The sequence below is a fragment of the Aedes albopictus genome, chromosome 2 (genome assembly GCF_035046485.1).
Source record: "Aedes albopictus strain Foshan chromosome 2, AalbF5, whole genome shotgun sequence".
Classification (NCBI taxonomy): domain Eukaryota; kingdom Metazoa; phylum Arthropoda; class Insecta; order Diptera; family Culicidae; genus Aedes; species Aedes albopictus.
The window spans coordinates 149211642-149239134 of NC_085137.1; the positions used below are offsets into that span (position 1 = coordinate 149211642).

At 43.4% G+C, this 27493-nt stretch overlaps 1 protein-coding gene across 3 annotated transcripts in view; it reads right to left on the reverse strand.

Moving 5' to 3' along the window:
- Positions 1 to 27493, reverse strand: part of LOC109420996 (stathmin) — a 241252-nt gene that overhangs the window by 21683 nt on the left and 192076 nt on the right. For all 3 annotated transcript variants that reach the window (XM_029858858.2, XM_029858859.2, XM_019695474.3), the window contains exons 3-4: positions 6615 to 6970; positions 6390 to 6539 (exon numbers count right to left, since the gene is read on the reverse strand). In XM_029858858.2, coding sequence (XP_029714718.2) covers positions 6390 to 6539; positions 6615 to 6970 — 506 coding nt within the window. The remainder of the gene's footprint in view (positions 1 to 6389; positions 6540 to 6614; positions 6971 to 27493) is intronic.

The following is a 27493-nucleotide window of genomic DNA, read 5'->3' on the forward strand; positions in this document are numbered from 1 at the left end:
GATCTCTTGCATTACTGCATTTTTTTTTCTCCTTAAGACACCCTCAGGTGGAACGGAGGTGGAACCCTTGTAATATTAACCCTAAAAGGGATACCTGGGGTCCATTTGGACCCCAGGCGCCTTTCAGAGCTCGTCTTTGATGGAACACACTCAGCGAGGTGACGAAACTGAGGCCATGAAGGTATCCCTTTTAGGGTTAATTACCACACTCACCATCCTCCATAATGAATTCTTGTAATCGAATCCATTGCTACTTGAACACCCTCAGTGAATTTAATCACAACAACGCGCTTCCAGTGAATTTAATCACAAGTCCTCACCATGTTGCATTGACCTACACTTGAAGGTATTTTCTCCTCGTCTTGGCACAACGCACCAACTAGGACATCGCCTGCTTCCCAGTCTCGACCACCTCTACACCACCTGAGATCTCCCTCTGTCAATAACTATCATGCAACTGCATAGCGTGAGTGTCTACGCTTAAGAAGTCCAAGGAAACTACCATTACGTCTTGCTGAATAGTCGCTCATCCACCGCTTCGGCCAAAGGGCAGATACAACTAATCACATTCATAACAGAGTCCTGGACACTGTTTGGTACAACAAATCCAAACAACGCGGCTTCAAGCATAAAACTCTGCTTACCTCAATCAAATCACTCCTTGCATTCGAACTTGCAACAATTGTCTAATATGTAACAATACTGCGAAACAAACCAAACAGACCCATTACTAGAATAAAGACAGTTCCCAGGGGCACAAATCACTTTGTGTGGACATATCCCTGATCAGACCGCTGCGGAATTACATATCCGTTACAACTGCAGGACAACATCACTTTACTCCACCAACTTTCACTCTGACTAAAGCATTTGTCAAGCAGAAGCCCTTACTTCAACAATAAAGATGTGAACCTGTACCATCGTATTGAGTTGTCCACAAAAGTCTCAGGAAATCTAATACAAGCAATCCATATATGGGAGAACAAAAGATTCTTAACACAGGGAATCTGGAAGCAAATCACTGCCATACATGTATTTGGATTGGTCAATATCCGAGGATGGAGTCATGGGCGAAACTACAGTTTTTTGACAGGGGATGCACTAGAAACAATTATTCATTAGTTCATCCGTTCATCATTCATCGCCCTATGCCACACAGCAATGCATTCAAATTCTAGGGGGTGCCTGGCAACCCCGGCACCCCCGGTAGTTTCGCATATGGATGGGGTCTCCAGTTAGCCTAGTGGTTAAGGCTATGGATCGTCAATACGGAGACGGCGGATTCGATTCCCGTTCCGGTCGGGAAAATTTTCTCGACTCCCTGGGCATAGAGTATCATTTTACTTGCCTCACAATATACAAATTCATGCAATGGCAGGTAAAGAAAGCCCTTCAGTTAATAACTGTGGAAGTGCTCAAAGAACACTAAGTTGAAGCGAGGCAGGACAAGTCCCAGGTGGACGTACCAGCCACGGCATACAAGTTCACAAAGCAGGCAGTAACCTATGTACACATTAATTTTCGACATAAACATGTAACGTCGTTCTAATCGCCGTTTTACGTTGATCAAATTGATGTGGAGTTATAGAACTTTTTTTTTTCACGCCTGTGAACAATTCGAAATACCGTAGTACCAGCGTGCTCGGACTTGCTATGAGAAAACCAACTTATTTCAAATTTGGAGCAACCATATATCCAGTTTGATCTAAGGAACTGTTCATTCCTTGCCTCGTTCAACCGCTGAAACGAAACAGCTACCGGGACAATCCACGACAGAAACAACTAATACACAAAACTCTGTTCGGCTACCAACGAAGCAAAAGAACAAAACAGCGCTCATTTCATTGCAAGAGGCCACTTAATGGTATGGTTATCCTGATAACACCATCTAGCACAAAAGCACCACCACAAATTCAAACCAAGACATGATAGGAAAAACAATTCTGCCTTTTTCCTGATGCCAGCCTGTGCATTCACAATCTTCCATGTGTTGTGTGTTCCCAAGTGTTCTGTTTTTCCTTTTTTCACTCGTGAAGCAGATATCATGAAATACTGCATGACTCAGGAGAGCGAAAAGAAATGAAAAGATCTTCCAGGATACCAGGATTTGAGCCAAGACTCTCGGTATGATCTCGCTGAACAGCTCCTCTCCCAACCTCATCGCTTATGTGCTCCCTCATCCTCAGTGAACTCAAACATCTCTTTTGTACTCTTATTCAATACGCTTCTTTCTATATCCGCATGCAAGCGAATTCAATCACAACGCTTTGTGTAATCAGGCGGTCAATCAGTGAATTTAATCACAGTTGGTCCTATGAGCTCTCTCAGTGACTCAATCAGACAATTTCAACATATTGTTAGTGAATTTAATCACATGACTATTACCTATCCGTGCTTTTGTGAGCTTAATCCCAACATCGTCTTGCTCTCAGTGAATTGAATCACAGTCCTCTCAATGCGTGTTACGTTCTTCTCATTATCTTAATCACAAATACCTTCCATATGTGTTCAGTGAATCCAATCACAACATCTTACATCCTTACATGCATCTTACATGCTTCCTGTGAATCTAATCACAAACCAACTAAATCCTGCACCAGGTACAAACGATAAACTCTATCAAAATATTTCAATACATGACATGGACTACATCCCAAATGTGAGGAAAATTCGCCAGAAATATTGTGATTACTTGATGAGGTCTTTTGAAATCCGTTGATGCAATCAACCTCCCCATGAGGCTTGGACAAACTGCATGAACAACCGCTGGTCACTTGAACTAAATTAAAGACTTTCTAGAGTATTTGTTGAATGTAGTTCAAAATAAAGATAGTGCCACGAAACGTTGCATTTAATAAACATTGGTGCGATTGTCTTAAGGTCTTGACATTTCTTTTATGGCATGATAATCCACCGTATGTGTGGATTGATAACTAGAATGCACCATCCGAAACACCGAAAGCGTCAAACCTAGTGGCAGATATCGAAACTAGTTTATTTTTATACTATCAACAATGAATGAAAATTATGCATTCCATGGATTGTAAAAGAAACTGCGGCCTATAAGAAACTCGTTCTACAACAAATGCTTATCCGATTGATGTTTTTCCATATACAAGCGACTAACTCCCTGCGAGTACATATACACAAAAACATTGTGTAAATTTCGTTATTGCTGAACTATACAGAGAACAACACGATTCATTAGGTGCTGGAAACTTGAATAATGGCATTTTTACTAACATAGCATAGCAGCACTCTTGGGGAATGCACTGATTTGATAAAAAGATTTTATAATACCAGGAGTGAATTGAATCACAATATTTCAAACTATTTTCTTTAATCACTAGTGAATTTAATCACGATGTCTTCAAAGATTTTGGTGCAATAATGGGCATTTCATTTTTATTTCACTTTAGATACGAGACAACGGGATAACATTTCATTCGTCATAAACCTCAACAATTCCTTTACTCTCGAGCAGTCGCGTCTTCGACTACATGCAACGGCACTACGTTCACGCCGTGTATCACAAGCGTGCGTTTTTCATGGTGCGTGTACTCAGTACACGACGCGACCGCTCCCGGGTTAATCTAGATTCATCACATCTCAACGGCATTCTGTAATTCTCCGTCTGTATTTAAAATACATGGCGCATTAGATGCGCAACACCGTGCATTATGCGCGACGTTAGGTCCGACGCATTGTTGTGGGGATAAATCGATTTTCGCGACTAGAAAAGTCCAGTTGCCAACGTTATTGATAATACCTACATACCTCTCAGTACAAAACCGCACACATCCTGCACTACTGGTGGTGCATCTGAAGCAACGCCGACGCTACAATCAATACTCACTTTTTTTTTCTTCCACTAAACATCACCGCAAGTTGCAGTAATTCCAAGTTCAAAACCTTCATCCAACAGAATCATAAACACAGTTGCACGATCTGATTACCTTGCTCACTTTCGGTTGGTCACTAGCACATTCACTGTAAAACACTCCTCTTGCATGCCGCGCGCACGGAACAATGACTCAAGGTCATCATTTTTTTCTGCATAAAGCAACCACGCCACAAGCGGCATCACATCGTTGCTTTCTATTTTTTTCGCCACTTCATAACTCTGCTAGAAAATCAAAACTTCTCACACCATTAGCCTTTTTTTTTTGCTTCACTTTTCACGATTTGCAATTCTATATATTTTTTTCTTTCCCGATCTATTTGCATTTTTCACAAATAAATATATTTTTTTTTTCTCGTATGAATTCCAATCACATGGTTTTTCTTTTCTTCACTCCAATGCAACAAAAAATTCTCAATCACTTCGCGATAAATTGACACATAATACCTATAAGCATAATTTATCTCGATCTCAATCAAAAACGAACCAAAATCGCGAACAATACGCGACAGAATTCGATTTATTGTTCATCCTCGTCGCCACTTGTGGTAACCGCGTCTGGCAAGCGCGAGCGTGTATATAAGACTAACTAATCTGCTGCTGTGCCGCGCAGAGTGGGTCGGCTGATGTGTCTCCACGCAGGTGCATGTATGCGCGCGAGTGCATTGTATAAAGGTGAACGAGTAAAGATACTCGTCACCACAGATTCCCTAAGGAATTCCTTCTGGGATTCCCTAAGGAATTTCTTCAGGGATTCCCTAAGGAATTCCTTCAAGGATTCCCTAAAGAATTCCTTCAGGGATTCCCTAGAGAATTCTTACAGGGATTCCCTAAGGAATTCTTTCAGGGATTCCCTAAGGAATTCTTTCAGGGATTCCCTAAGGAATTCTTTCAGGGATTCCCTAAGGAATTCCTTCAGGGATTCCCTAAGGAATTCCGTCAGGGATTCCCTAAGGAATTCCGTCAGGGATTCCCTAAGGAATTCCGTCAGGGATTCCCTAAGGAATTCCGTCAGGGATTCCCTAAGGAATTCCGTCAGGGATTCCCTAAGGAATTCCTTCAGGGATTCCCTAAGGGATTCCTCCAGGGATTCCTTCAGGAATTTCCTAAGGAATTTCTCCAGGGATTCTCTAAGGAATTTCTCCAGGGATTCTCTAAGGAATTCCTCCAGGGATTCCCAAAGGAGTTCCTCCAGGTATTCCCTAAGGTATTCTTGCAAGGATGCCATAAGGAATTCTTGCATGGATTCCCTAAGGAATTTTCCAGGGATTCCCTTAGGAATTCCTCCAGATATCCGTAAGGAATTCCTGCAGATATTCCCTCAGGAATTCTTCCAGGAATTTCCACAGGAATTCTTCTCCAGATATTCCCTCAGGAATGTTTCCATGAATTCCCTTAGGTATTCCTTCAGAAATTTCCTCAGAGATTCTTTCAGGGATTCCCACAGGAATTTCTCCAGAAATTCTCTCAGGAATTCCTTCAAGGATTGGGATTCCTTCAGACATTTCTCCAGGATTCACCTAAAAGTGTTGATAATTGAGCAAATTGTAAGGAAAACAGTTTTGTATATTTATATAGTTTAAAAATAACGGTAAATGAAACACTTTATCGAGAATACGTCATCACAAAAACCGAATGAAAAGAACAACTTAATAAACCGTAGTCAAACACTCAAAAAATGGTAACACATCTTGTCCATTTGGACATTGTGCATAAAAACACGTTGCGTTAAAACGAAACTGTTGAAGTGGGAGCTTCGGAATGAAACGGACACGGATAGTTTCGTAGCACTTTATTAACGACCACACTGGTCGGAGTCTAGTCAAGAACTGACTGTTAGGAAAATATAACAACTATGGTTGTCAAGAGTAACTACCCCTCGGGGCAGGGCGATTGCCTACTATGTCAACAGCCGCTCTCAATCGACTAACCGGCGACCTCCGCGAACAGCGAGAACACCTTTCGTCATGAGATTGGTTGTTGGATTCCTGAGGTTTGTTGGTCCACTCATCCAGGTACTTCCGTTGCGGATCCAGTGGGACTGGAAGCACAACGGAAGTACCTGGACGAGTGGACCAACAAACCTCAGGAATCCAACAACCAATCTCATGACGAAAGGTGTTCTCGCTGTTCGCGGAGGTCGCCGGTTAGTCGATTGAGAGGGGCTGTTGACGTAGTAGGCAATCGCCCTGCCCCGAGGGGTAGTTACTCTTGACAACCATAGTTGTTACATTTTCCTAACAGTCAGTTCTTGACTAGACTCCGACCAGTGTGGTCGTTAATAAAGTGCTACGAAACTATCCGCAGGGCGATTGCCTACTATGTCAACAGAAACAATGACGACGGAACTGCCTTTTCGTGACGACAACAATCACTCGACTCACACCGGGTGGTGTGGTGACGTTCACACACGCAAAACAGAATGGATTGAGTTGGTTTCCGAACTCGCATATTTATCACGCACGCAAAAGTAAAAACGGAGACTTACGTGTTCCTTCAGTCGGTCCAGAATTTTCTTGATCTTATCGTCACGCAACGTGGCCGCGATCCGAAGTTTGTCCTCCAGCTGGGTCTTCAGCTCTTCCGATTTCGTATGCTCCAGGCTGTGTCGCGTCTTTTCGATTTCCGCTGCGTGCATCTGTGGCGAGGGAAAATAATGAGACAATTACCATGCGGCGAATCCCCGCGAGGAAATCATTTCGCATCTACCAACCTTCAACTTTTCTTTGATTTCCGTAATCTGCTGTTCCCGCTTTTCCTCGTACTGTTCCATTTTGGTGTCCAGCAATTCCTTGGCGTGCGTTTTGAATAGTTGGTCCATTTCGTCCTTCTTGCGGCTGGCTTCTTCGATTTTGGCCATCTTGGCCGACCAGTCGGCCATCTTCTTGGCCTCCAGGGACAGACGCCGCTCTTCGGCGGCCTTCAGCTTCTCTTCGATTTCCTCGGCGGACACGGCCTTACCGGGTGTCACTGGCAGTTTCGGTAGCGTCACGTTCACGGCTGGCTCGGCGAGAATCACCTCGTAGCATAGGCCACCCTTGGATTTTTCCTGGCATCGGATTTCGGTTGCTGGAAGTAGATAAAGGGAAAGAGAGGGTGGTTTGTTAGCAGCGGCCCGACATTGAGTTAGTAAGAAATTATTTGTTTTTCGAGAGCTACTTTGGGCTGTTCGGGCTCGTTTGCAAGTTGACCATCAATGTTAACATCTTTAACTGATCTGCGCCTAAATAGATGTACAGTGTCGATAGCGGTTGTATTAGTTGACTAAGAATAACACTACACACCACCTGTTCCTGTGGTAAGAGTTTACTAAACAAGTGACCCCTAATTTATGGTGCAATGCGGCTATATGCACGGTGTCAACATTTCGATTACACTAGTTTACAAAATAAAACGAAAGTCGTGAACTTCTATCGACGACCAACATTTTTGAAGTACAATTTAGCACCGATTTCGAAACCGTGCTTCAAAAAATTTAAAGTAGAGCAGTTTTTGAGTTTTAGCTCAATATCGAGTTTTACAACTTTTAAAAGTATGGAATTTACTAAAATTCAAATATCTTGCGTTTTGTTAAACCAATTTCAAATCTTTTTTGCATAAATTAAAAGCCGAATACAATACCATTCGATCATCTGAATGCAGGTTTTGCATCAGATTGATGAAATTCAAGATATAAGATGTCGAGTTTTAGGGACGATCTCCTCAAATTTTAGCCAAATTTCCAAAAAATATATGAAGAAATGTATTTTTTTTTCAATAAGAAAAAAAAAACAATCTAAAAATTAGCTGTTTAGGAATAAATGGTTAGGGGAGTCTGATAAAAACCAAACCACAAACGGAGCCTGTGGAGGCCTATGAGGCATCCGATTTCAATGCGGTTTTCGTCAAACTTGTAGCTGATAGAGTAACCTAGAAGTACCAAGGGTCAACTAATGCTCTAGGGCACTTTGGGAAATACTACGGTCGTTGAATGAAAAGCATCGTTTTCCCATAGTAATTCTCATACAAACTTTGAAGGGCTTGTGCAGGCTCAATTTTTTATTTTATTTTATTTTATTTTATTGATGCACAAGGGGGTCATGGGGCCAAGTCTCCAATGCAAGTCCAAGAACTCACATCGTCCATAATACACCGTGGAATTTGGGAGTAGGCATTGCAACCTCTTTAGCCATGCGGCTTTTAAGTTTTGCGTGGCCTTAAGGATGAGGAAAGGTGGGAGATTGATTTTGCGTATTGAGCTGTGAAAGAATGTGTTGTTAATTGAATGGTCAACGTTATTTACCTTTGCGTATTTTCACACAAAATGGACAAGTTTGACGATATGGTGCTTGATTTTCAGTGAACTACCATGAACAGCTCTTCTTATGATTTTTGTTCTTGTGTCTTCAATATTGTAAGCTTGGTTAATAATAATTTCAAAAAATAGAGGGCAAATTGTGTATCAACTTCCTTCCTGTAGATAGAAATCAAATATATCAAAAACAACAAAAAAGGACCGCGGCGCTTCTTCGTTTGATCACGAAAAGTATCGGTTCTTGTTGGCACCACGAGTGTGCATCTTTCTCTGTAGAGTAAAGATACATTTAAGCCCCGAGACCTGACAGCAATCAAGCTGATCACAAGGTTGTGCCTTTGCCCAGGGAGGGCTTGTGCAGGCTCAATTTTCAACCAAATAAGCCCAAATTTTGGGAGAAGGCAACGAATCTGATTCCGAATCGAATAAGCGGTGTGGAACAAATATGATTTTTTGAACGCGCTAATAGGATATCTTCGCTCTTTCATTAAACATGAAATGGTAAATTCGCGTGTCGTGCCTCGAACATGCTATACTTCACGATAATGTCAATAGTAGTTTGAACTTTTCCTTGCGGATGCTTTCAGTCAAGTTGTTACTAGTAGTTTACGCAACAAGGTGCAGAACTCGATTTTTACAGCACGAGACGTACATTTATCCAACGAGGCTTGCCGAGTTGGATAATTACGTCGAGTGCTGTAAAAATCGAGTTCTGCACCGAATTGCGTACAACGTTTTTTTTGCAATTTCATTAATTATCACTTAATAATAGTTTTTAACAAAACTTTTTCATCAAACTGCACACTGGTGTTCATAGCTATGTTTAAGAAAGTCTGATCATAGCAGGTTATACTGTGCAGTTGTCTCATTTTTCCAATTCTGCGTATAAAGCATCAAGAAATTGATCAAAACTGAAAAAAGTGCTGTAATGGTTTATTACGCAACGCAAATCAGTGCTGTAATGGTTTATTACGCAACGCAAATCAGTGCTGTAATGAACCATTACAGCACTGCTACTTTGGTATGGTAAAGTAGGTGTTGTGGACAACCCGATTGCGGTGTACCGCGCTGCTGAGCACTACTGTCGTGCGCGATGCAATAGAAGCGCATCAATGAATTTTAACTTGGTTGTCGTTTGTGCTCTGTGTCTGTGTATTGTTGTCCATAGTAGTTAGTTTTTGTTTACGTGTCGCGAATAAAAGTTGTACCCGGCGCAGTATCATAACGTCCGAGGCCATAATGTCCCAGGACTTTATGGCGCTTTTTTTCGGGGCATAACGTCCAAGCATACAAGTATGTCACGAAGTCTAAGGAAAGAAGGCACATAGGATATTATGGCGCACCCAAACTTTTGGACGTTATTTCGCAAAAAAACGCGACTTAACAACCGGGACAGTATGGCCTCGGACGTTGTGATCCAGCCCCGTTGTACCCGTTTTAACGTGTCGCAATAAATTAGTTTTTAATCCGTACAATTGTGCGCGTTATCATTCCCTGATGTAGGGACACCGGTCCGAACACCGTCCGGTTACCGCGGTACAAAAGTAGGCCTTTTCCTGACAAATTTACGTGAGGTAAAACAGCCTGTTACGATGAGAAATTGCAAAAAATTCATTTCGTCATATCTAAATTCAACCACTTACAGCTCATTCTAGAAGCTGAACCTGAAAATATCGTATATGAAAAACTTGTGCGGCTAGAAAGTCACGGAAAAAACATTATTTTTCGAATATTTAATGTACATGTCACGGACTACACAGCGTGACAAAAATTTACTTTTTGTCTGTCTCAAGAGCAAACTTATGTGTCTCCGGAGGATTTTGGGCCACTGAATCCGAATCCGGGCTCAGATTTGCTCTAACACGTCACAATTTTGAGCTATACCTCAATTTATAGGGCAAAATATGCGATTTTGGGCTTTTTTGACAGCAAGCCATTAAGCAAGGAAATATTTTTTTTAAGAAATCAAAAGGTAAATTGGTCAATTAACATCTAAATTAGCGACTCATACAAAATATTTCGTTTTACCTAAACAAATTTGATAGTTTTAAGCGATTTATGTTAGGTACGATATTTCCCATACAAGTCACCCTCCAAAAGTTGCATGCAAGTTTTCATACTAACATAAAATGCTGAAATCTATCAAATTTGATTAGGTAAAACGAAATATTTTGCATGTGTCGTTAATTTAGATGTTAATTGACCAATTAACCTTTTGATTGCTTAAAAAAATATTTCCTTGCTTAATGGCTTGCTGTCAAAAAAGCCCAAAATCGCATATTTTGCCCTATAAATTGAGGTATAGCTCAAAATTGTGACGTGTTAGAGCAAATCTGAGCCCGGATTCGGATTCAGCGGCCCAAAATCCTTCGGAGACACATAAGTTTGCTCTTGAGACAAAAAAATGTTGCGCTGTGCTACCTTTGAAAAATGTCAATGATATTCACGGTGAATATCATTTGGCATTTTTCAAAGGTAGTCCGTGACATGTACATTAAATATTCGAAAAATAATGTTTTTTCTGTGACTTTCTTGCAGAACTGGTCTGGTCGCACAAGTTTTTCATATACCATATTCTCAGGTTCAGCTTCTAAAATGAGCTGTAGGTGGTTGAATTTAGATATGACGAAATGAAATTTTCAGCACTGGCAGTAACTCCAAGAATAGTTTGGACGAATTCCCTATCGAATCACTATTTCTAGCAAATAAATTTCTACATGGACAATATGCTGACGTCGATGATAACGAAAACGAAAATGAAGGAACATGTCAGCAGCTGCTACAGTAATTCTGCCGGATTGATCTTGCGAAAATGGACGTCGAATTCATCTGCGATTCTCTCCAGCATCTCGAGAAAAAACGAACCACCCTATCGCTGGATCCCTCTTCTGCTCCGATCGAGACGTTTGGGCTGTAATGGCAGGCAGCCAATAGAGGACCAAATCCGTTACTTTGAGTCCAAATGGTCTCTGGTGGGTGGACCAATATCTCGACGAATCGTTCTCTCAGACACCGCGCGATTCTACGACCCTCTTAAATTGATCGGGCCGGTCGTAGTGCGCGCCAAACTCTTGGTTCAAACATTCTGGTGCTCCTCAAAGAACTGGGGCGACCCCGTAGGACCCTAGATGAATGCGAGCAGCAGAATTGGTCTAGATGGATTAGCTGCAATCAACATTCCAAGATAGGCGGCGCCTGCCTCCGTTCTCGTATCACTCAAAGTGCACGGGTTCAGCAACACCTCTGAGTCCAAGGCGACTCGAAGAAGCAGAAATACATATGCTCGCCCAGGTTGGAACTCTCATCGACCGTTTTTCTACGTCATCTCTTTCATAAGGTCCAAAGTAGTCCAGCGCTGAACGCAAATCGAGTATCAACCACCAGCGGTATTTGGGCGCATGCTCCTGGCATCGAAAATGCTGCGGATATAATTTTCAGAAGAATGGCTACAGTGCAACTGCAAGAAACTACATCATGGTGGAATGGTCCGTTATGGTTAAGTCCGTCGAGGTCGAGCTTCTAGCAGAAAGAGCAGTATCGCTTCCGGTACAGTCAAGTGGTGCAACATGAAACCACTGCCAAAGACATCGCAGCTTCAGCCGAAAATGGTCAGATTGATTCAAGCTTTGATCAACGTAGTGTCGTTCCAATTCTTGCCGATGGCATCTCCAAGGCAATATAAGCTTGTCGACCTCTCCACTGTAGCGTTCGCTCACAGCAATACCAAGGTTGAGCACTATTTACAACATTTTTAAATTTATTCTGTCATGCAGCCCACATTCCTGCGCATTGTATGAGGCAGCAGTGAAGTATTTTTAATAATATTTTCGTTGAACCGGTATCAGGAACTCCGTCTTCTATAAGAACTAATCCATCTCTCTGCTGTCCCACATTGAAGCCTGTCTAGTAGACTGAGACGATTTGGTAATAAAGCTTTTCCGCTTGGTAACTGCAGCCAAAACTTGAGATTTTATTATTGATGTTATTCATTTACATGTAGGTAAACCCTCGAGCGGTCGCGTCTTTGACAACTTTCAGCGAAGTCACGCTCAAGCTGTGTACTGCAAGCAAAGCGTCGAAAGAGAAAACGTCGAATGCCTAAAGGTCGAATGCCTAAGCCTTCACACCTAGCTTCACACTTAGTTTTATTTCACGAGCTCGGTTGTGCAAATTTCGGTTTCTGAATTTTATTCGAGACTCAGCTAACAACACACTTGGCAACAAGGCGTGTTATACTGATTCTCGGCATTTGTAAGCTGGGATCTCATTAAAATATATAGCTGACTTCTCGGCTGTGCAAAACTCGGCATTCGTAAGCTGAGATTCGGCATTCTAAATTAAGTGTGTTGAATTTTCACTGATTTAAATTAAAACTGCAGCACATATGTAGTGGCAGAAATAAAATCAGCGTGGAAAGCGTAGTAAGCATAAGAAGTTCTATAGCGCAAATCATTCTTGGGCATTGAAAAGTGTTGCATAATGTAGCTCATTATGCAACACTTTTCTGTTGCATAATATGTTATATTATGCAACACTTTTACACATACGTATTGAAAAAGTAGACCATTATGCTGCACTATCACATTGTGTAAGCCTGCTTATTATGATTGATTATTGTAAAATAGTTATTTTTGCAACAGGTTGCAAAATTATGATTTTTTCAGCACGAGCCGTACATTTGTTCAACGGGGCATGCCGTTGAAAAAAGTAGGCCATTTCTGCGCTCTATTGATCAGTGAAAAAAATGACGTTTTTACAACGTAATGGCAAAAAGTAAGTTTTATTATACTAAAACCCACACAAAAGTTTATCATAGGTAATTCTCGCTGAAACCAGTCCGCCATTTACAGTTTAGAATTTTATTTATTTTTTGCTTTGTTGCTAGAAAATGATGAAAAAGTATGAAAACCACTTTGTTTGGGTTAATTTGATGGACCCGTTGCTTTCCAAGAGGTTGATAAGGTGACAAAAATGACAATTTTTCATCAAATCGCACCTAATTTATCGCGTCATATCTCGAAATTAATCTTGTAACATGTACAAACTGCACATTTCTATAAAGAGAAAGTAGACACCTTCCATTTGAAGTTGAAAAAGTTTTGGCAGCCATCTTGGATTTGACCGCCATTTTGAATTGTATAATTAAATTGCGAATTTCGCTGTGTTCGCAACCACCGAAATAATTCTGAACTCATCATTAGGAAGCTGAGAGCTTTTCAAAACATTCAAACATTTAGGTGTGCATAGACCGCAACAATGAAATATCGATGAAAATGTGAGAAAACCTCCCATTTTCCTCTTGGGAGAAGAACCTCGAAGGTATCTCCGTCTATCTTGACAATATTATCTAGACGGATCCGGTCGTGTTCGGTTCCACAACAAGAATGTACTTTTTTTACGCAATAACCATCAGTCCAACCTCTGCCCCTTCGCGTTTCTTATGTCCATGTCGTCCGCAAAGTACACGAATTGACCGGATTTAGTGAAATATCACAGCTGTTGAATCCGACTCGTCGCATTATATATTTCATGGCGATGTCTAAGCTGAAACATCAAGAAATCCCATTGCAATTTTGCATACAAACTTCAGAGACACAAATCTGACGAACGAAACATCGAACCAATCCACACTTGTTTATCCTGGCTTTGCTCACTTGAACTTCTTTTTTCAGCTTTTCCAATCGAGCGTATTTGTTTACGATTTTTCAAGATTGGTGCACTTCACGGATCGAAAAAAGAGTGTAAAATTCTTTGATATTTTCAATTGAAAGCGTGAGTAGGGGTCCAAGTCGGCCATTGTGGCAGCCATATTTGTATTCTCCGATGTTTCTCCTTAAAAGTAGGCATAAGAGCCTATCAACCTGTCACAACCCGCTGCGAAATTCGAATGAGCTGCATATATACTTCTTGCATAGTTTTTCTGAAGCACTTACGCAATTTTGTATACCGTGCATCAGTCTGGCCAGTTTCCCGAGAAAGCCGTTCTAGTTATATTAATTTCCAACCTCTGTGAGGACGATACTGTCGTATGCTGCCTTGAAGTCAAATGGACACATAGGCTTTGGGAGCTGGAATTCACGGCATATCTGAAGAATTTGTCATACCATGAAGATTTGGTCAGTCGTCGACCGATCGTCGTTAAAGTCGGCTTGATAACTTCCCACGAACTCATTCGGTGTCAAAGGAAGATGATCTTTGCACTTGCTCGGAAGATCTCACATTCCAAATGATCGCCTTCCTTTCATAAGGGGTACATCATCCCTTCCTCCCGCTCTTCCGTTTTTTCGAATAAGGCGAGTTTGCCTCTGTTGCTTCTATTTGTATTGTTCCACTCCACTACCAGATCAGCAATTCCACACGCGCTACGTTCTTCTCATTGGTTATACCAATAAATGTAAAATGTGTATGTCATTTATCCTGAATCCGATGAAAAAAACTGTTAATCTGTTACGGTCAGCACAACCGTCCCCTAAAACCCCGATATAAAGCATACCAAACACCGTATCATCGACCCAGAAGTCGAGAGAGCTGAAATATGATTTTTGCGTTATTTGAGCCAGCCGGTATTCCCACGTGGACCATTCTCATGCTGTCGTCGTTTAGCACACATCGAAACTGAGTACTGGACCAAGTGGTCGACAGTGTACTTTGAAACCACTCCACACAAAGAGTGCAGTGGTAGTAAATCGAATTAAATTTTCGGGCAGGTGAGCTAAGCGAAAATTTAACAGCCGAGACGGCAGACAAAATCCGGTCATAAAATACATTTGACAGCCTCAGCTACAGCATCCCGAACAGGATGGTGCATTGTTTTTTTTTTGCAGGCACGTGTGGGCATATTTGCGCAAAAAGTTTCAGTTTTCCGAGCTTTCACCCAGATGGATGTATCAGAATGGAGTAGGCACTCAGACAAGACAATAATTATATTTCCATCCTATTGTCCTCTTACCGGAGCAGAAACTTGAACGACGATCCAATGCTGTAGGACAGAAACAGGGAAAGTTTATATTTCCCCCAACAATTCATTTTATTACGGAGAAAAATACGATTGTCTGTAGGCAGAATGAGTTCATTGTGCTGAGGTGGGTGGCTCTATAGTAGTTCATCCAGCAGTGCAATTCTAGAGCAATTGCTGTGAAGCATAAAAATGCCATTTTGTTCTAGATGCCGTAGGATAGGTATATTGTTGAAAAGTAGGTGGTTTTCCTAGTAATGGTCAGTGAACTTTATGGTTTTCCCAATTAAAGGAGGATAGAATCGTAGAGATGTTCTCCATGACTACTCAGCACTTATGTGTTAACGTATTATAATACAGTATGGCACATAAAATACGATAATCACTTCGCTTGTGATGTATACAATTATGCATTTCACTTATGAAAACATAACACCTTCTCGTCAGAAAACATTTATCCTTTGACACCTGACCATATCCTTCCTTTATCCATGAGGCATTTTAAGTGTGAGCTTTAAGTTCTGTTATCACACGCACGTAGGTATTCTCCGCTTCCAAACACGTGTCGTGCTATCAAGCGCATAACGCGCGATGCAAAATATGAAAATTTAATTACTTCATCTGGTGTGGATTGGAGGGGTGTGAGGTTTGCAGGGTAGCACTAGCTGAAAAGCACATCACTGAAAGCAGATGGATCCGACAGTTCATGGCGTTTGTTGGTCTTGCTGCCTCTAGGGTTCCTCAGGCGATAGGTCTTCTTATGTCTGTTTTCCATGTACCGAGTCCATGAGTCCACGAAGTGACACGCTTTGTTGTAACGGCTAAATCCCACATGAGCACGCCCTCTGGTTCTTGCCTTGTAAGTGTCAACACAGGCGTAATCGTAAGCAATGCTTCCAACGTCTCCTAGATACGTTCCATGCAAAAACAGCCTGAGTGAGATGTTCTCATATTGAATCAAATTAAAGTGTGTTTCTTCCTTTACGACGACGACGACGACGACGACGAGGTCTTGGATCCTGCCTGCACGCTCAATTCCCTCCGGTTGAACTCTTGATGGCGTTTGTTCGTTTGTTACATTGCTTGCAACCAACCGCCCGCGCTAGGGTAGGCGTCTTGTCGAGCGAGGAAGAGTGAAAACTTGTCTTGTGTCTGCTCCATATATGTCGCCTCGAAGCAGGAACCAGTCGAGTAGGCTAGACCTGAGCCGCCAACTGCCGTGCCGTCAAGTGTTGTGTGGAAGACATCGTACTTGGCGATCTAAAATTGCACTTCTTCGCGTTACGCCGTGCCGTCTGCCCCGCAAACCGGAGGGCTGAAGCTGGAGGATATGAGGTTAGGAGTCTCGTGGTGCGCTTCTTTCATACTGTCTATGCACCTCCGACAAATCGGCATCTTTCCCGTTTTTAGAACGCTCGATTTACAAAGTTGAATTTCTTGCTTTAAATTCCGGCAACGGTAGCTTGAGATCATGTTGAAGACAGTAGCGTATTAAATGAACTTTTCAGGAAATATAAATACTAGGACTTTTCAATTTATAAAACGGACAATTAGGCAAAACTACATATAAAGAGAAACCACTTAGTTGATGTTTAACCACCACTAATTACGTTGTTCAGTATATTATATTCACAAATGAAAACATCATTGAATAAAAATACTCAAACTTCACAGAAACATGGCACATTTAAGATTGAAGTTCTTGTATTTCCAAAAAATGAAAATAAATGTTAAATTTCTGCAAAACTGTACTACAAATTCTGACAAAAGATTTAAGGTCGTTTTCAGCGGTGGTCCATTTTTTTGGTCCAAATTTATAACAGTTCTAAAAATTTGGAACGCCAAAAATAGACCAAATTCCGCTCGCTTCCACCGGTATTTGTTTCAAATTCTAAATCGCGCATTGAACGTCAACTGGCCACTGTTTTCAAAGTAGAAATTGTTATCGTTCAAGGTGAAGCTTATTCCCGGAGATATGAAATTCCACCGGAGTTCCAGCTGGACGTTACATCAAAGCTCCCTCCAGGAGTTCCACCAAGGATTATTCCGGAAGTTCAAACTGATATTCTTTGACGGGTCTCATCCCAGATTTTTCTAGTAATTCCATCTGGAATTTTTACAAAAAATCAAATTGGTATTCGACCTTTCACTTGGATTTCTTCCATCAGTTAACGTGAGATTTCTCGAAGAGTTCATCTTGGAATTGCCCCAGGAGTCTCACCGGGAATTCTTCCATGAGGCCTATTTGAAAATCTCGGAAGAGCACAAGCTGGAATTTCTCCAGAAGTTCCATCAAGGATTTTTACTGTAGTTTCACCTACCATCTGGATTTGCGATATCTCCAGGAGTTACACCTAGAATTTCTTCAGGAGCGTCACCGTGGTTTCGTCAAAAGGAATTCCTCCAGGAGTTTCACCACGGATTTTTTAAAGAGTTCCATCTGAGATTTCTCCGGTAATTCCACAAAGAATTCCTCCGCATGTCCCTAAGAAGACCGTCTATAGAACCACCACTGGTTCGCACTGAAACTACGGTAAAAAAATTGAAAGAACTGCGAAAGAAAGGATTCCCGAAGGATCTTGGAGATGATTTTCTAGAGAAGCGGCTGATGGTGTTTCGGAAGAATTAAGGAATTCCCTGACTAATTTCAGAAAGGATCCTTGGAGGAACTACGAAGGGAATTCATTTAAGACCTTCGGATGGAACTCCAGGAGGAACACCTTGAGGTTTTTTTCTTCGAAAGAACTTCGGAAGGAAGTCAACAAGGATTTCCGGGTAAATTACGGAAACAATCTCCAGGAAACAATTTTCAGAAAATAATTCTTAACCTTCCTTTTACAATGGGGTCAGTTTTTATCAATCGGCACATTCATTTGGTTGCCATTCCGTAGCAGGGAATCTTTTCGGAACACCTTCAGGAATTTCTCCAACAAATCCTCCATGAATCCAGGGAATCTTCAAGAACCTCCTCCATGGATTTGTCCAGGGATTCCTCTAGGAATCTTTCCAAGAACTCCGGAAATTCCACAGTGATTCCTCCAGAAATTCCACAGGGATTCCTCACGAATTTCTCCAGGAATTCCTTTTGAATTTCTCCAGAAATTCTTCAGAGATTCCACCAGGAATTCCTCTAGGAATACCACAGGGATTCCTCCAGGCATTTCACAGGGATTCCTCCTGGAATTCCACAGAGAATCCTTCAGGAATTCCACAGATAATTCTCCTGGAATTCCACAGAGATTCCTCCAGAAATTCCACAGAGATTCCTCCAGGAATTCTACAGGGATTCCTCCAGGAATTTCACAGGGATTCCTCCAGGAATTCCACTGGGATTGCTTCAGGAATTCCTCCAGGAATTCCACAGGGATTCCTCCAGAAATTCCACAGAGATTCTTACAAGAATTCCACAGAGATTCCTATAGGATTTCCACAGGGATTCCTCCAGGAATTCCACAGGGATTCCTCCAGGAATTCCACAGGGATTCCTCCAGGAATTCCACAGGGATTCCTCCAGGAATTCCTTCAAGAATTCCTCAGGGATTTCTCCAGAAATTTCACAGGGATTCTTTCAGGTATTCCTCCAGGAATTCCACAGGAATTCCTGAGGAATACCACAGGGATTCCTTAAGGAATTCCACAGGGATTCCTGGAGGAATTCCACAGGGATTCCTCCAGGAATTCCACAGGGATTCCTCCAGGAATTCCACAGGGATTCCTCCAGGAATTCCACAGGGATTCCTCCAGGAATTCCACAGGGATTCCTCCAGGAATTCCACAGGGATTCCTCCAGGAATTCCACAGGGATTCCTCCAGGAATTCCACAGGGATTCCTCCTGGAATCCCAAGGGATTCCTCCAGGAATTCCACAGGGATTCCTCCAGGAATTCCACAGGGATTCCTCCAAGAATACCACAGGGATTCCTCCAGGAATTCCACTGGGATTCCTCCAGGAATTCCACAGGTATTCCGCCAGGAATTCCACAGGTATTCCGCCAGGAATTCCAAGGGGATTCCTCCAGTGATTCCTCCAGGGATTCCTCAGTGATTCCTCCAGGAATTCCTCAGTGATTCCTTCAGGCATTCCTCAGTGATTCCTCCAGGAGTTCTTCAGGGTTTTCTAAAGGAATTCTTTCAGATATGTCTATAGGGATTCCTTCAGGAATTCCTCCAAGAATCTTTGAAGGAATTCCTTTAGGAAGATATGGACGTTCCTAGAGAAATCTGGAGGAACTCCTGGAGAAATCCAGGAAGAATTGCTGGAGGAAACTCTGGAGAAATCTCTTGGATTTCCTGGGGGCTTCTTCTTGGACATTCCTGGAGGAATCCCTGGAACAGATCCTATTATTATTCTTGGAGTAATACCCATAGCAATCCCAGAAGGAATTCCTATTGTAGTCCCTGAGGAATTGCTGGAGAAATCTCTGAATAATTCTTGGAGGAATCCCTAGAGGTATTCTTAAGGATTTTCTGAAAGAATCCCTGGAGGAATTTCTGGAAGAATCTTTGGAAGATTTCCTGAAGAAATCTCTGGAGAAATACTTGGAGGACGTCCGTTCAGATATTCCTGGAGGAATCCCAAGAAAAATGGACGAATTCCTGGTGGAATGCCTGAAGAAATCCTTGAGAAATCACTGGGGGAACTCTTGTAAAACTTCCGTTTGGAAATTCCTGGAGGAATTTCCGAAAAATCTGCTCCAGTCGGGGAAAACTTTTCGTCAAATGTAAAATTCTCCACTGGGTCACTGGGTGTAATATGTGTTGTTCATTGTCGAATGTTTGTACTGTTCAGTCTGCAGAGGCCGCAAGGTCGAAGACGGTGTAATTGTGTTTAAAAAAAATCCTGATGGAACGTGTATATAAATTTTTGGATGAATTCCTTTAAAAAGGAATTGCTGGAGAAATCCCAGAGAAATAACTGAAGGAATCCTTAAAGAATTTCTGGAGGAAACCCTGACGAATTCCTGGAGGATTTCCTGAGGAATTCCTAAAGAAATCCCTGAGGAATTTCTGAAGGAATCTCTGAAGGAAACCCTGAGGAACTCCTGGAGGAAACCCTCAGGAATTCCTGAAGGAATCCCTGCGGAATTCCTGAAGGAATCCCTGCGGAATTCCTGAAGGAATCCCTGCGGAAATCCTGAAGGAATCCCAGCGGAAATCCTGAAGGACTCCCAGCGGAATTCCTGAAGGAATCCCTGCGGAATTTCTGAAGGAATTCCTGCGGAATTCCTGCGGAATTCCTGAAGGAATTCCAGAAAGAATCCCTGCGGAATTCCTAAAGGAATCCCTGAGGAATTCCTGGAGAAATACCTGAAAGAATCCCTGTGAAATTCCCTGCGGAATTTCTGAAAGAATTCCTGAAGGAAACCCTAAGGAATTTCTGAAGGAATCCCTGAAGGAAACCCCGAGGAATTCCTGAAGGAACCCCTGCGGAATTCCTGAAGGAATCCCTGCAGAATTTCTGAAGGAATCCCTGCGGAAATCCTGAAGGAATCCCTGCGGAATTCCTGAAGGAATTCCTGCGGAAATTCTGAAGGAATCCCTGCGGAATTCCTGAAGGAATTCCAGAAGGAATCCCTGCGGAATTCCTGAAGGAATCCCTGAGGAAATCCCAGACGAATCCCTGAGGAATTCCCGGAGGAATCCCTGTGGAATTCCTGGAGGAATCCCTGAGGAATTCCCGTAAAAATCCCTGTGGAATTCCCGGAGGAATCCCTGAGGAATTTAGGGAGGAATCCCTGAGGAATTTAGGGAGGAATCCCTGAGGAATTCCCGGAGGAATCCCTGAGGAATTCCCGGAGGAATTCCTGAGGAATTCCCGGAGGAATCCCTGAGGAATTCCCGGAGGAATCCCTGAGGAATTCCCGGAGGAATCCCTGAGGAATTCCCGGAGGAATCCCTGAGGAATTCCCGGAGGAATCCCTGAGGAATTCCCGGAGGAATCCCTGAGGAATTCCCGGAGGAATCCCTGAGGAATTCCCGGAGGAATCCCTGAGGAATTCCCGGAGGAATCCCTGAGGAATTCCCGGAGGAATCCCTGAGGAATTCCCGGAGGAATCCCTGAGGAATTCCCGGAGGAATCCCTGAGGAATTCCCGGAGGAATCCCTGAGGAATTCCCGGAGGAATCCCTGAGGAATTCCCGGAGGAATCCCTGAGGAATTCCCGGAGGAATCCCTGAGGAATTCCTGAGGAATTTCCGGAGGAATCCCTGAGGAATTCCCGGAGGAATCCCTGAGGAATTCCCGGAGGAATCCCTGAGGAATTCCCGGAGGAATCCCTGAGGAATTCCCGGAGGAATCCCTGAGGAATTCCCGGAGGAATCCCTGAGGAATTCCCGGAGGAATCCCTGAGGAATTCCCGGAGGAATCCCTGAGGAATTCCCGGAGGAATCCCTGAGGAATTCCCGGAGGAATCCCTGAGGAATTCCCGGAGGAATCTCTGAGGAATTCCTGGAGAATTTTTAGGAGAATTCCTGGAGGAATCCCTGAAGATTTTTTGAAGGAATTCCTGAGGAATTCCTGGAGGAGTTTCTGAGGAATTCCTAAAGGAATCCCAGAGGAATTCATGGAGGAATTCCTGAGAAATTCCTGGAGGAATCACTCGAGGAATCTCTGAGAAATTCCCGGAGGAATCCCTGAGGAATTCCCGGAGGAATCCCTGAGGAATTCCCGGCGGAATCCCTGAGGAATTCCCGGAGGAATCCCTGAGGAATTCCCGGAGGAATCCCTGAGGAATTCCCGGAGGAATCCCTGAGGAATTCCCGGAGGAATCCCTGAGGAATTCCCGGAGGAATCCCTGAGGAATTCCCGGAGGAATCCCTGAGGAATTCCCGGAGGAATCCCTGAGGAATTCCCGGAGGAATCCCTGAGGAATTCCCGGAGGAATCCCTGAGGAATTCCCGGAGGAATCCCTGAGGAATTCCCGGAGGAATCCCTGAGGAATTCCCGGAGGAATCCCTGAGGAATTCCCGGAGGAATCCCTGAGGAATTCCCGGAGGAATCCCTGAGGAATTCCCGGAGGAATCCCTGAGGAATTTCCGGAGGAATCCCTGAGGAATTCCCGGAGGAATCCCTGAGGAATTCCCGGAGGAATCCCTGAGGAATTCCCGGAGGAATCCCTGAGGAATTCCCGGAGGAATCCCTGAGGAATTCCCGGAGGAATCCCTGAGGAATTCCCGGAGGAATCCCTGAGGAATTCCCGGAGGAATCCCTGAGGAATTCCTGGAGAATTTTTAGGAGAATTCCTGGAGGAATCCCTGAAGATTTTTTGAAGGAATTCCTGAGGAATTCCTGGAGGAGTTTCTGAGGAATTCCTAAAGGAATCCCAGAGGAATTCATGGAGGAATTCCTGAGAAATTCCTGGAGGAATCACTCGAGGAATCTCTGAGAAATTCCCGAAGGAATCCCTGTGGAATTTTTGAAGTAATCCCTGAGGAATTCCTGGAGGAAATCCTTGAGAAATTCCTGTGGAATACTTTGAGGAATCCCTGAGGAATTCCTGGAGGAATCACTCGAGGAATCCCTGAAGAATTTTTGAAGCAATTCCTGGGGAATTCCTGGAGGAATTTCTGAGGAATTCCTAAAGGAATCCCAGAGGAATTCATGGAGGAATCCCTGAGAAATTCCTGGAGGAATCACTCGAGGAATCTCTGAGAAATTCCCTGAGGAATTCCTGGAGAAATCACTGGAGGAATCCCTGAGTAATTCCCGGAGGAGTCCCTGAGGAATTCCCGGAGGAATCCCAGAAGAGTTCCTGGAGGAATCCCTAAGGAATTCCAAGAGGAATTCCTGGAGGAATCTCTGAGGAATTCCTGGAGGATTTTAGGAGAATTCCTGGAGGAATCCCTGAAGAATTTTTGAAGGAATTCCTGAGGAATTCCTGGAGGAATTTCTAAAAAATTCCTAAAGGATTCCCAGAGGAATTCATGGAGGAATCCCTGAGAAATTCCTGGAGGAATCACTCGAGGAATCTATGAGAAATTCCCGGAGGAATCCCTGTGGAATTTTTGGAGGAATCCCTGAGGAATTCCTGGAGGAAATCCTTGAGAAATTCCTGTGGAATTCCTTGAGGAACCCCTGAGGAATTCCTGGAGGAATCACTCGAGGAATCCCTGAAGAATTTTTGAAACAATTCCTGGAGGAATCCCTGAGGAATTCCTGGAGGAATCCCAGAAGAGTTCCTGGAGGAATCCCTAAGGAATTCCATGAGGAATTCCTGGAGGAATCTCTGAGGAATTCCTGGAGGATTTTTAGGAGAATTCTTGGAGGAATCCCTGAATAATTTTTGAAGGAATTCCTGAGGAATTCCTGGAGGAATTTCTGAGGGATTCCTGAAGGAATCCCAGAGGAATTCATGGAGGAATCCCTGAGAAATTCCTGGAGAAATCACTCGAGGAATCTCTGAGAAATTCCCTGAGGAATTCCTGGAGGAATCCCAGAGGAATCCCTGGAGGAATCCCTGTAGAATTCCTGGAGGAGTCCCTTAGGAATTCCTGAAGGAATTCCTGGAGAAATCACTGAAGGAATCCCTGAGAAATTCCCGGAGCAATCCCTGAGGAATGCCCGGAGGAATCCCTGATGAATTTCTGGAGGAATCCCTGAGGAATTCCCGGAGGAATTCCTGAGGAATCCCCGGAAGAATTCCTGAGAAATTCCCGGAGGAATCCCTGAGGAATTCCTGGAGGAATCCCTGAGAAATTCCCGGAGGAATCACTGATGAATTTTTGGAGGAATCCCTGAGAAATTCCTGGAGGAATCGCTTAAGAATTGCTGAAGGAATCCCAGAAGAATTCCTGGAGGAATCCCTAAGGAATTCCTAGAGGAATTCCTAGAGGAATCCCGGAGGAATTCCTGGAGGATTTTTAGGAGAATTCCTGGAGGAATCCCTGAAAAATTTTGAAGGAATTCCTGAGGAATTCCTGGAGGAATTTCTGAGGAATTCCTAAAGGAATCCCAGAGGAATTCATGGAGGAATCCCTGAGAAATTCCTGGAGGAATCACTCGCGGAATCTCTGAGAAATTCCCGGAGGAATCCCTGTGGAATTTTTGGAGGAGTCCCTGAGGAACTCCTGGAGGAATTCCGAGAGGAATTCCTGAGGAATTCCTGTGGAATTCGATGAGGAATCCCTGAGGAATTCCTGGAGGAATCACTCGAGGAATCCCTGAAGAATTTTTGCAGAAATTGCTGAGGAATTCCTGAAGGAATTCCCAGAGGAATCCATGGAGGAATCCCTGAGAAAATCCTGGAGCAATCACTCGAGGAATCTCTGAGGAAGTCCTGGAGGAATCCCAGAGGAATTCCTGGAGGAATCCCTGTGGAATTCCTGAAGGAGTCCCTGAGGAATTCCTGGAGAAATCACTTGAGGAATCCCTGAGAAATTCCTGGAGGAATCCCTGTGGAATTCCTTAAGGCATAGGTTCCCAAACTTTCGGGGGCGCGACTCCCTTTGGTCAGCAGACGTGCTTTTCGCGACCCACCATAGAAATTCTCTCGTTTGTTGTCTGTTACAGTGAAATTTTCGACTGTCCCTCGCGACCCCCTGGATGAAGTCCGGCGACCCCCCTGGGGCGTCGCGACCCACAGTTTGGGAAACTATGCCTTAAGGAATCCCTGTAGAATTCCTAGAGGAATTCGTGAGGAATTTCTGGAAAAATTCAAAAGGAATTCCTGGAGAAACTCTGAGGAATTCCTGGAGAAATCCCTGTGGAATTACTGGAGGAATCCGTGAGGAATTCCTGGAGGAATCTCTGAGGTATTCCTGGAGGAAATTCTGAGGAATTCCTGGAGGAATCTCTGAGGTATTCCTGGAGGAATTTCTGAGGAATTCATGGAGGAATCTCTGAGGAATTTCTGGAGAAATTCAAAACAAATTCCTGGAGAAATACGTGAGGAATTCCTGGAGGAATCCCTGTGGAATTCCTGGAGGAATCTCTAAGGAATTCCTAGAGGAATCACTGTGGAATTTCCGGAGGAATCTCTGAAGAATTCCTGGAGGAATCATTGAAGAATTCTAGAAGGAATCCCTGTGGAATTCCTGGAGGAATCCCTGTGGAATTCCCGGAAGAATCTTTGAAGAATTCCTGGAGGAATCCCTAAAGAATTCTTGGAGAAATCTCTGTGGAAATTCTGGAGGAATCCTTGTGGAATTCCTGGAGGAATCACTGAGGTATTCCTGGAGGAATTTCTGAGGAATTCCTGGAGGAATCTCTGAGGAATTTCTAGAGAAATTCAAAAGTAATTCCTGGAGAAATCCGTGAGGAGTTCCTGGAGAAATCACTGTGAAAATTCCGGAGGAATCTCTGAAGAATTCCTGGAGGAATCATTGAAGAATTCTTGAAGGAAACCCTGTGATATTCCTGGAGGAATTCCTGTGGAATTCCTGGAGGAATCTCTGAGGTATTCCTGGAGGAATTTCTGAGGAATTCTTGAAGGAATCTCTGAGGAATTTCTGCAGAATTTCAAAAGGAATTCCTGAGGATATACGTGAGGAATTTCTGGAGGAATCCCTGTGGAATTCCTGGAGGAATCTCTAAGGAATTCCTAGAGGAATCACTGTGGAATTTCCGGAGGAATCTCTGAAGAATTCCTGGAAGAATCATTGAAGAATTCTTGAAGAAATCCCTGTGGAATTCCTGGAGGAATCCCTGTGGAATTCCCGGAGGAATCTCTGAAGAATTCCTGGAGGAATCCCTGAAGAATTCTTGGAGAAATCCCTGTGGAATTTCTGTGGGAATCCCTGTGGAGTTCCTGGAGAAATCCCTGAGGTATTCCTTGGGAAACTCTGTGGAATTCCTGGAGGAATCCCTGAAGAATTTTTGAAGGAATTCCTGGAGAAATCCCTGAGGAATTCCTGGAGAAATCCCGGAGGAATTCATGGAGGAATACCTGAGGAAGTCCTGGAGGAATCCCTGACAAATTCCCGGAGGAATCCCTGTGGAATTTTTGGAGGAATCCCTGTGGAATTCCTGGAGGAATCCCTGACAAATTCCCGGAGGAATCCCTGTGGCATTTTTGGAGGAATCCGTGTGGAATTCCTGGAGGAATCATACGAGGAATCTCTGAGAAATTCCCTGAGGAATTCCTGGAGGAATCCCAGAGGAATTTCTGGAGGAATCCCTGTAGAATTCCTGGAGGAGTCCCTGAGGAATTCCTGGAGAAATCACTGGAGGAATTCCTGAGAAATTCTTGGAGGAATCCCTGTGGAATTCCTGGAGGAATCCCTGTAGAATTCCTGGAGGAATTCCTGAGGAATTTCGGGAAAAATTCAAAAGGAATTCCTGGAGAAATCCCTGAGGAATTCCTGGAGGAATCCCTGTGGAATTCCTGGAGGAATCCCTGTGGAATTCCTGGAGGAATCCCTGTGGAATTCCTGGAGGAATCCCTGTGGAATTCCTGGAGGAATCTCTGAGGTATTCCTGGAGGAATTTCTGAGGAATTCCTGGAGGAATCTCTGAGGAATTTCTAGAGAAATTCAAAGGGAATTCCTGGAGAAATCCGTGAGGAATTCCTGGAGATATCACTGTGAAAATTCTGGAGGAATCTCTGAAGAATTCCTTGAGGAATCATTGAAGAATGTAATGTCGCGCGGAAAGAATAACACCGAACTTCTACTATTATCTAATTTATTACTTAACACTTGGTTCAGAATTCTTGAAGGAATCCCTGTGGAATTCCTGGAGGAATCTCTGAGGTATTCCTGAAGGAATTTCTGAGGAATTCTTGGAGGAATCTCTGAGGAGTTTCTGGAAAAATTCAAAAGGAATTCCTGGAGAAATACATGAGGAATTCCTGGAGGAATCCCTGTGGAATTCCTGGAGGAATCTCTAAGGAATTCCTAGAGGAATCACTGTGGAATTTCCGGAGGAATCTCTGAAGAATTCCTGGAGGAATCATTGAAGAATTCTTGAAGGAATCCCTGTGGAATTCCTGGAGGAATCCCTGTGGAATTCCTGGAGGAATCTCTGTGGAATTCCTGGAGGAATCCCTGTGGAATTCCTGGAGGAATCCCTGTGGAATTCCTGGAGGAATCCTTGTGGAATTCCTGGAGGAATCCCTGAAGAATTCCTGAAGGAATCCCTGAAAAATTCTTGGAGAAATCCCTGTGGAATTTCTGGGGGAATCCCTGTGGAGTTCCTGGAGAAATCCCTGAGGTATTCCTTGGGAAACTCTGTGGAATTCCTGGAGGAATCCCTGAAGAATTTTTGAAGGAATTCCTGGAGAAATCCCTGAGGAATTCCTGGAGAAATCCCGGAGGAATTCATGGAGGAATACCTGAGGAAGTCCTGGAGGAATCCCTGACAAATTCCTGGAGGAATCCCTGAATAATTTTTGAAGGAATTCCTGAGG